The sequence below is a fragment of the Aegilops tauschii genome, chromosome 2 (assembly GCF_002575655.3).
Source record: "Aegilops tauschii subsp. strangulata cultivar AL8/78 chromosome 2, Aet v6.0, whole genome shotgun sequence".
Taxonomy (NCBI): domain Eukaryota; kingdom Viridiplantae; phylum Streptophyta; class Magnoliopsida; order Poales; family Poaceae; genus Aegilops; species Aegilops tauschii.
In genome coordinates, this window is record NC_053036.3 from 182,054,001 (window position 1) to 182,063,946 (window position 9,946).

The window sequence follows — 9,946 nt, forward strand, 5'->3', positions numbered from 1 at the left end:
GTGGACGAGCCGGTGCTGGCCGCAACCACGGCGGCGTTGACGAGCCTGTGCTGGCCTAGGTTTAACCCTAGGTAGATCCTGCTGCGCGGGGGCGGCCGCGGCCGCTGCTTCGTCCCTTGCGTTCGCCGCGTGCCTCCGGCCCTTCCTCTTCGCCGACTCTGCGGCCCGCTCCTCGGGCGTCAGCTGCTTCTTCTTCTTGGGCGTCGTGGCGGTCTTGCGGGGGCGCGGGGCTTGCCTTTGCCGGAGGGGGCGGAGGTGATGGCGGACAAGGCGAGGGAGGCAAGGCCGGCGGCGGCATCGAAGGCGTTGTCCATGGCGAGCGGCCAGGAGGGCGCGCGGGCGGGAGGGTTTTTGGTAAAGTGGAGGGAAATGGTGAACGCTTTGCCACCGACTAACGGCCAGAGGGAGTAGTTGGCGAGCGGCGCACGTGTCTGTCTCGTGTCCGTGCCCACACAAATGAGGCTCAAAATTGGGCCGTGAATGGGTCGGCGGATGAACGAAAAGCAGACGCGCGCGGCGCGTTGGCCCGACTTTTCTGTCCGCCATGACCCAAACAGACGCGCGCGGACAAAATGGGTCGGCGCGTTGGAGTTGCTCTTACCGAGGAGCAATGTCCCTCATAGTATTCACTGTCTCGCTGAATATTCCGAGCAGATAGGTTAGAAAGATGCATGTAGTTGACGGCAGCTGCTCTACGAAACGACTTATCTTACACCAGTTATTGGACAATCATCTCAAATGAAAGGCAGCGACGAACCAGTCTTGACTCCTTTCTGTATTCCACAAATCTACCAACACTTTAGCAGTTCTTACTCCAGCAGAAGATACTATCAAATTGTCAAATTTGACCATCCATAGCAGCCACATCATCCCCCGCGATCATTGGTAGCGATTAGCAGAGTAACAACAAGAACTTGGACAAGAATGGGAGGCCAGACATAAGCTGGTTATAAACATATTCAATTTATTTATCTATTCAGATTTGTACATGGGATGATGGGATGCCATTGGACAAATCAAACTACAGATCGATGTCATCACAGCCAGTAGACACTACCGATAGTAGCTGATGTCTTAGACAAAATGGGGAAAAAAATTCCTGAGCTTTTGAAGTATATAAGAAACATGTTCACAGATACAAGGAAGATGGTGACACTCACCGAACATGGCAGACTCACAACACACGAGCATCAAAGCAGAATATAACAACAACCCTACCAGCAGAGTACAGAACAAGACCACACCACAAAATCAGAGACTAACACCAAGAGATCAAGAAGATAGCGCCACGATCAGATGGCCATCTCCTCTCTTCCAAGACATTTTTCTTCTCCTTGAGCAGCTTGATGCAACACGGCCTTGATTAGTCGACCCCCATAGGCATTTGATTCCAAACCCTCCACAAATTCCAGGTTACACATCCCAAACCCAACACCATGATCAATCACCAGGTTCCCCTCCCTGGTGAAACCAACTCATAGAAGAAAGTTCAATGGAAACCCAAACAAATATTTCTTTTAAGCTAGACCACAAATCAAGATCTGTGATTAGCATTCTCCTTCACTTCACGGAAAGAAAATTAATCATTTCCTGGCCGGTGTCTATATGCCAACTTGAACTGCTATCGGAATGCCGTCTTTTAGTGCTATGGGGGAAGCCCACAAGATCTTATTTGGAAGGCAATTTGGCCTTCCGAACATCCATGTTCCTGGAATGAACCAGACCACCAAAAGTAAATTCTTCTGCATAGAGGATTAGATCATGTTTTATGAAGCCCCGACAAATACCATACAGTAGTTGAATTTCCTGCAATTCGAGCAAATCCCACTACTGAACTTCAACCTTTCCCAAACACCTTAGTTTCCAGTAACCTTGTCAGTAGCAACCGATGTATTCTCCTATAGTAAAGCCATCGTACAGATGCTGATATCCACGGTGCTTTGTCCCCTCGAGATGTCCTGCAGAATGTGTCAGCAGAGCACAAATACCACAGATTAGAGTTACTAATAGGAATCATATCTATTTGAACCATGTTATAGTTATCCGAATGCTCCAACCACAAACTTTAAGATAAGTTTTCAAAATGACCGCATGTATTTTCGCAAAATCAATTTAACCAAATTCTTTCCTAATTATGTATGTTTTTTTTTAACGGTGCTTTGTTCCTAATTATGTATGTTACTTATTCTTCAAGGAAGAATTATGTGCTACAAGAAATATCAAAGCCACGAAAAATGTTTTTGTTGGAATTAAACCAAAGATAAGTACGTGTAGCTAGTACTCTGTCAGAAACAAATCTAACAAATATGGGCCATACCACAACTATTTTCGGACCCAAAATATAGGCCGGTTTACAATTTTCTATGCACTTTGCCTAAACACTTCCCTGAAACCCCAACCCAATTACTCTCATGAATACGCTATCTTGATACCAGTACAGCCAAGGGAGGTAGAAGCAAATGTTCTCCAATTCATTACTGGTACAAAGTAACTGTCATCTACCCATGCCAGATTTGACAAAAAGAGTCTATGAGATGCATGGAAGAATCTACTACTGACCTAAAACCCTAATTACTCAAAAGTAGATAAAAGTGAACGACAATATTCTTCTCTGCTTTGTTGAGAGGGGTCGGCCCCTTTATATAGTCGAAAATACAAACTGGGGAACGTCCTCTAGGAGAGGGATGTTAAGCAAACGTTTTTTGATGACATTTTTAGGTGGTAGCAGATGGCAATTTCTGCCACAAAATTTTCTTCTTTCCAGAAACTGCCATGCCTCTCTGAAGAAATTGCCATGTCTCTCTGAAGAAACTGCCATAGAAAACATTCGCAAATGCAATCCCTCCCAGCGAGCGTTCGCTGACTATAGGCGTCCTTATATAATAGACAAAAGTTGACCAACAAGCCGGTTAATCTATTCAAACTCTAATACAATCTCTAAACTGACTAGACTCTTTCCTAACAAAGATGCTTAAGTGGCTTAGCTCAAGCCTTGTAACTTTGTATGTTGCCTTTGCTTAACTAATAAAAATTGCTGTGGGGAGATTGCCCTACAGTGTACAGTCAAGAAAAAAGATGCTTAATCAACTAGGACTCTAATTAAGGGACAAGACTCGAGGTTTGATGGGCTGATCCACATAACATCTCTCCCTTCCTTGAAAAACAGCTTGTCCGCAAGCTGTAGGTTGTCAATTGCCTCCCGGGGGCCTTGGGTGCTACCAGATGTCATGTGGAGCTATCTTGGTCGTCGTCATCAGCCTCGATGAAGAAGAGCCGCGCGCACCGGTGACCCCGATCCGCAAGCTGTAGGTTGTCAGTTGCCTCCCTGGGAGCCTGGGTGCTACCAGATGTGGAGCTTTCTTGGTCGTCGTCATCAGCCTCGATGAAGAAGAGTCGCGCGCACCGCTGACCCTGAACATAAATCTCATCGCAGTTGAAGAAAAGGCCTTGGCTGCGACGTTCTTCTAACTCAGCTGGAGTGAAGCGCCAAACCTGCCGTGGCGGGGTTGGCTCTGGAATGGTCGACAACAGAACAAGTGGTAGTGGCGCTGGCGGGGAAGGTATTGTAGCTGCGTTGGCCGTGGGAAGATTGGAGGGGCACAAGGGCCCTGTAGGACCAGAGGGCTGTTGTGATGGCGTTGTTGTCGGGAAATGCTTCTGCTCATAGGCCTTGGCGAAGGAGATGGCGGTATGTTGGTAAGATGGCCACTGAAGCTCGACGCCAATGTGAAGACCATCAGGCAGCCCTGCTGTGTACAGAAGCCGTTGTTGGGACGGTGCTAATGGCTCATTGTTGTGGCACATGAGAAATAGAAACCTGCTGGTCTAGTCGGCAACCAAGGAAGTGAACGGCAGACGTGCCAACTCACCCGAAAGATTGGCGTGAAGTGACGGCCCAAACTAAACATGGGAAGCTTCCTTGAACTGCTCCCATGTCGGCATGCCGAAATTGCCCTCGAGCTGTAAGTACCAGAACTGAGTGTCACTGGTGAGGTGGTAGGCTGCAGCTCAGACCTTGTCAGCTTCCTGCTCGCACCTATTTAGCGAACCAAGAGGATTGACCGAACCAGCATATGTCGCGAAGCCGAGCTTGTGGAAGCAAGGCACGCCTGAACCAGAACCTAATCCGAGGTGATTGTTAAGTAGGGGCAGAAGGGAGGTGATGGGCGAGGTGGGTCCATAGATGGGTTGTGGAGGGGGGGGGGGGGGGGGGTGCAGCCATAACGGCATATGAAATCGGTTGGCAGGTGGAGGCATGAAGGCGGTAGAGGCGGCGGCGGCGGTGGCGATGGCCACGTTGGAGAAGGGGGCACCGGAGGTGCTGCTGGCGAGGGGAAGCACCAGGTCGCTAGGGTGGATGCGTCATGGGCAGCTGTTGCAGTCTATCTGAAGGTGGGGGCAGGGCCGGCAGCCGTCGCTCGAGTGCCGTCAAGCGCTGCACCAACCCGGCGAGGAGCACCTGGTCCTCCACTCGTCGGAGCGTGAAGGTCTCCAATTGCTTCGTGGTGATCTTCATCTGCCCCACAGCCTCGATTTCTTTGCCCGCCATCGAGATGGATCTCATACCAAATTGGAGGAATCTACTATGACCTAACCCTAATTACTCAAAAGTAGATAAAAGTAAACGACAATATTCTTCTCTGCTTTATTGAAAGGGGTCGGCCCCTTTATATAATAGACAAGACTTGACCAACAAGTCGGTAACACTATTCAAACTCTAACACGGCTTCAAAACTGACTCGACTCTTTCCTAAAAAAGATGCTTAATCAACTAAGACACTAATTAAGGGGTAAGACTCCACGTTTGATGGGCTGGTCCACATAACATGCATAATTGGGATCTCAAAAAGAAACATGCATAACTGCCATATAGGCGCTATGGCAGTAATCTACGACAAGTGATGTTGTTGCGAACCTTAAAACAACTAGTGCAAAAAATCAGTCTTCAGAACAGCTAGTTTGTTGCACAAGAAACAATCATGATTGCATTCCCTGGTTTGACTTGCTTTACAAGAAGGATGGCAAAGCATATCAACAACATAAAGTAACTATCGACTGCTAAAAACACAAAGGAAGTTTACAGTAGCAACCTTACTACCTCATATGCTTGGCGGAGACAATAATGGTGGGAAGCCTCGATACAGGTGAGCATGCATCATTTTGTTCTTTGACACATACATCCTCTCAAGCAGCAATGTCTTGAGTTCCAATGCAAAATACTCTATATCCGGTCTCTGCTGTGAAGAGCTTCCAAACCAGGGCCAATCTAGCGAAATCCCTCTTAGGAGTAAGTACTCCTCATCCGCACCAATGATGCACCAGTGATAATTGGGCAACGGATGGTTTATCGTGCTGTGCTGCCACTCTTTGGTGCCTTTACTTTTGTTTCGCCAAACCTTACAGTAGAAGTCTAACGTGCGCATACCAATATTTAACAACCCAATCATACCTTCTCCTGCTTCCACAATGGCGAGCCTTCCCCCATGACTGTTGGGCGGGAGATCTATAATGGTGAATTTCATCTCACGTGTGTCAAGCATGAGCAGTTTGTCCATCCATTCTAACACCCAACAGAAACAACCGTGTGCATAATGGCGCCGATGCAGTCCACATCGTGCATACAATGCATCCACAACTTCATTGGACAAAGCGCCCAAACCATGGTGTTGAATACTAACCCATTTACCAGTGTGTGAAGAGAAGATGAAGACAGCAACCTTGTTTTCGCACAGCACCTTGCAGATCACTTTGAACGACGATTCATCCGCCCGCACATCGTCACTGGCCGGAGCAAAGAAGGGCTCGAAATCTAACATGCCACAGTGCTGGACGGAGTCCGCTAGGTCTTCAGGGACGGGTGGGATCTGGATGCAGCGCCGGGACAGGGGATCACAGACCACGAGATCCACGAAGGTGTTGGAGGTGGCGTCTATGAAGTCGCCACGACCTTCGGAGACTGAGACGGCGGAGAAGAGAACGCGGCCGTCGCGGACGTCACGGGGGCTCCAGCAGGCGGGGTTGGGGAGGAAGCTGAAGGCGAAGTCGGCAGCCTGCGCGAGGGCGTTGGCGACCGGGGCGGAGGGGTGCGGAGACTGGGCGGCGTAGAAGTCAGCACGGAGGAAGCCGAGCACGGGGGCCTTGTGGAGGGAGCGGTAGCGGCGCGCGAAGGAGCGGGGAGCGACGACGTGGCGAAATGAGGTGCAGGAGGTGGAGGCGCGGGCGAGGTCGGCCGCGGTGGAGAGGCGGAGGAGGATCTCCTCCAGGATATCGTCTGGGAGGGAAACCTGGAGTTGTGGAGGCGACGGAGGGGCGTCGGAGTTCGGGGCGCACGGAGGGTCGTCGGCGTCGGGGGGCGGCGGGGTAGGCAATTGTGAGCTCATGATGTGGTGGGGGAGCGAGCGGCCGACGGTGGGTCGTCGAGCTAGATGTGAGGCAACGGAGCTAGCGTTGCTCTGTCTGAAACCCAGCTCAGGTTCCCCGGCGACTGTCTCTCGGGTGTCTTTTTGCTTTATAAAAAGAGAAAAATCCTTCTTATTTATTTATTTATTTATTTTGATAAACGAGAATTCCTTCCTATTTGGTTCTAATTAAAATTCTGCTTCACTATTTGATCTAATAATTCTTTTCCATGTTTGGCACTGCCTCTGAATTTTATGTCTTATTTGATTCTAATTAAAATTCGGCTTCAATATTTGACCTAATAAATATCTTCCATATTTGACCCTGCCTCTAAATTTTATCTCTTTCTCGCAACTTCCATCCATTTAGCCGTTAAGTGATACTTGAAAAGACACATTTACCCCTCAGACCACTTTTAAGACATGGTTGAATATATTGAAAAAAAAGAGAAGAACATAAGTATTCGACACAATTTCTATTAAATCTCCCACCTCCCATCTATCTCATGCAGTAGCACACTGACATCGACGGTGTAGGTAGTGAGCGGGCACCAGCAACAACTGCGAGAAGGAGGCGGGCGGCAAGAAGCGCTGGGCAACAACACTAGTTGGCGCCACCTTTCTCCGGCGTTGCGCTTATTCGTACCAACGTTGATCCATGAACCATCCCTCCGTGTGCAATGTCGTCTCCACGCGACGTTGTCCCCTTGAGCGTTATGGGCTACCACCACGTGGTCGCGCCCGGCTCAACGTGGAGCTGTGTTTCACTGTGTCATGCCATGTCGCCCTCAACTAACCTAATCACCCATCGCCGCCTCACACCAGCCATCCTGGCATTGTTTGCGCGCACCCTGAGCATAGTGCTTCGCTGACGCCAACGTTAACCGTACTGGGCACCACCGTCAGCCCGGGGTAGATGATGTGTGTCGTCGTCATCGAAGTTTCAAGTCAAGGTTGAAGCTACACAAAGGATGTGTCGACATAGACGTCAATCACAGCAAACACATAGGTGGCATTTGTGAGGAGGGCAGGCGGAGAAGTGACGTCGATGACGAGAAGGGTGGGTGTTGGTGAAACAAAGGGTGGGCGAAGAGGTGGGAGTCTAGCTTGGTGTCGGGGAAACGACACCTATGGGATCACTGGAATCCCTCCTACGGTTGGCGGGCGCGGGGTTGTGAGCAGAGCAGGTCTAACAGGAAGCACACAGATCGTTTACCCAGGTTCGGGCCGCGAGGATGCGTAATACCCTCGTCCTGCTTTGGTGGATGTATTGAGTGTTCTTGAGCTAGCTACGGGGTGTAACTTGCCCAAAAGAGCCGAATCCCTCCCCTGGTTGCCTCGGGCCTCCTTTTATAGGCAAAAGGGGTCGCCACAGTGGCACACAGGAGGTGGAAAGGTGTACAGCGCGCGAGCTTATCGCCCGGCGTTACGGGACAAAGCGCATTAAATGCGCTACTTAGGTGTCCATTAGCTTTATCGGGGACGGGAACGAGGCCCGTCCCGTCCGTCGCCGCTCCGCCTCGCTTCGACACGCACCCAGCCCAGTGATGCGTGCGGTGCCATGTAGGCAGGCAGGCAGCTGAGGTGGCGCGGTGGCAGGGCCTTCACGAAGATCTGCATGCCACCACGCAGGTGCTTGCTGAGTTGGTGTAGAGGCCGCCTGTCGCCACGCAGGTGTCTGCCCAGCTGGTTGAGCTAACAGCTGCTTGGGGACGGTCGGTGGAGTCTTGGCTGGTGCGGGCCTGGCAGTGGCCCCGTTGATGCCCTCGGCAAGGGTCTTGCCGTGGCGTTGCAATCGTTTCTGGCAAGGTGCTTGCTGGGGGTCTTGTGGATTCCCTCGGCTGGGATCCCGCCGAGGGTCGCCATCTTCTGGTCCTCATCTGATCTCACATGTTTATGTTCTTGACAAAGATCTGCATGCCACCACAGAGGCGCCTCCCGAGCCCTGGTTCCAATGTAGTTGGTTGGCTGGTGTTGGAACCCACGGGCTCAAGGGTGGCCTGCTCTGCTGGCATCGGGCAAGTTGCCCCGGCAAGGCTCTTGCCGGGGCCGCGGAGGCCGCCCCGGCAAGGGATCTTTCCGGGGGAGTCCACCTCGCCCCTTTGCTCTCCTGTGTTTTTGGTCTTGGCGTTACCTCGGTTGTCTTGCGCTTTGGCTTCTCTCCGGCTTCCCTCTTCTGCCCTGCTAGGCGTGGCCGCGGCGCGTGGCTCTGACTGCCCGTGCACAAGTAAACGGGTCAAAAAGGAGAGCCCCTACTTTTGTACACCGACAGGAGCCCTCGGGCCTGGGCCACACATAAGCGCTTGGGCCAGGCCCAGAACGGTGTGCGGGCAGGTGGGGCGGATTTTACCGCAGTAACTGTTTCGTCCGCTGCGCTTCCCCACGACCCGCGTTGAACGCGCGACGTGGAGGGGCGTGCGTGACGTGGGGGTCATGCGTGGGGCGGTTCCCGCACACATGCGTCACATCACAGTAAAGAGGCGGCTCGCGCCTTCCCCATAAAAAGAGGGAGGCGTGGAGGCGCGGCTCATTTACTGAGTGGACTCGGGTCTCGGTCTTCAAGGCGCCCACGCCCCACGATCACGGGGTGGGGAACGGTCGCCTCACCCGTCCCTTCGACTCTGCTCGCTCACCACGTGCCTTTCATGCAGGTGGCAGGCGGGAAACAGGCCGTCGCCGATTGGGGCAGCGGGTCGGTCCTGATTCCCTACGCCCCCGATGACCGGATTGGCTGAGCGGTGCGGCCGAGCCTCGACCCCGCCTCTTTATAAGAAGGGGGAGGAGGAATGGCACCCCCCACATTCTCCCAGCATCCATCGTCTTCCACTTCCACTCCTCCCTTCCACCCATCATGGCGAGAGGGGGCGCAGGCCCTTCAACGCTGGGGGCGAGGGTCGCTACTCGACAGCGCGTTCCTCCTTCCCACGAGCTCGTGGCGGCGGAGACGACTACGAGAGGAAGGGGGAGGGGCGAGGTCGAGGTCGCCGCTGCGGTCGGGGGAGAGGGGGACGAGGCGGCGCGATGCCCGTGCCTCTGCCGGCGATGCCGCCCGTGATGGAGGGCCATGTCGGGGACCAGCCTCGGGAGTTCTTCATCAGGCTGCGCCGGCCACCGCGTCGTCGTCTCCGTCTTCCTACCCCCTTCGCTCGAGAAATGGAGCTCGACCCGCCCCAGACCCTCAGATTGCACATGAGGGGCTGCGGGAACGGCGGCACGCAGGTCGACGTCGACTTCCCCGCTCCTCATGTTATGTACCTCCATCGCGGGTGGAAGACATTTGCTCGCATCCATAGCCTGACGGCGGGGCTCGTCCTCTACTTCAAGTTAATAGAGGGCGGCCTGCTCTCCGTCAAGGTCTTCGGAGATCTTGGAACTCGCCTAAAATGTTGCGTGGAGAGCTCCTCCGACGATGAAGATTCCTCCTCGAGCGGGACTGGCGAGGAGGACAGCGACAACGACGACAAGGGAGTCGAGCGGCAGGATGCCGACCCCGACTTCGACTGACCGCGCCGCCCCTCCCTCAGCCTCGCGCCCTGCCGAGGGCCTTC

The 9,946-nt window shown here is 52.9% G+C and overlaps 1 protein-coding gene across 2 annotated transcripts; it reads right to left on the reverse strand.

The window, feature by feature from the left end:
* Positions 1–939: 939 nt before the first annotated feature.
* LOC109787212 (uncharacterized) lies at positions 940–6,490 on the reverse strand. 2 transcript variants are annotated; one of them, XM_020345769.4, is made up of 2 exons: positions 5,099–6,490; positions 940–1,958 (listed from the first exon to the last, which is right to left on the reverse strand). In XM_020345769.4, the coding sequence occupies exon 1, from the start codon at positions 6,378–6,380 to the stop codon at positions 5,100–5,102; it is 1,281 nt and encodes a 426-aa protein (XP_020201358.1). In that variant the 5' UTR covers positions 6,381–6,490; the 3' UTR covers positions 940–1,958; position 5,099. The 2 variants fall into 2 exon arrangements, with proteins under 2 accessions (XP_020201358.1, XP_020201364.1); XM_020345775.4 differs by having other exon boundaries at positions 1,085–1,958; positions 5,091–6,490.
* Positions 6,491–9,946: the final 3,456 nt, after the last annotated feature.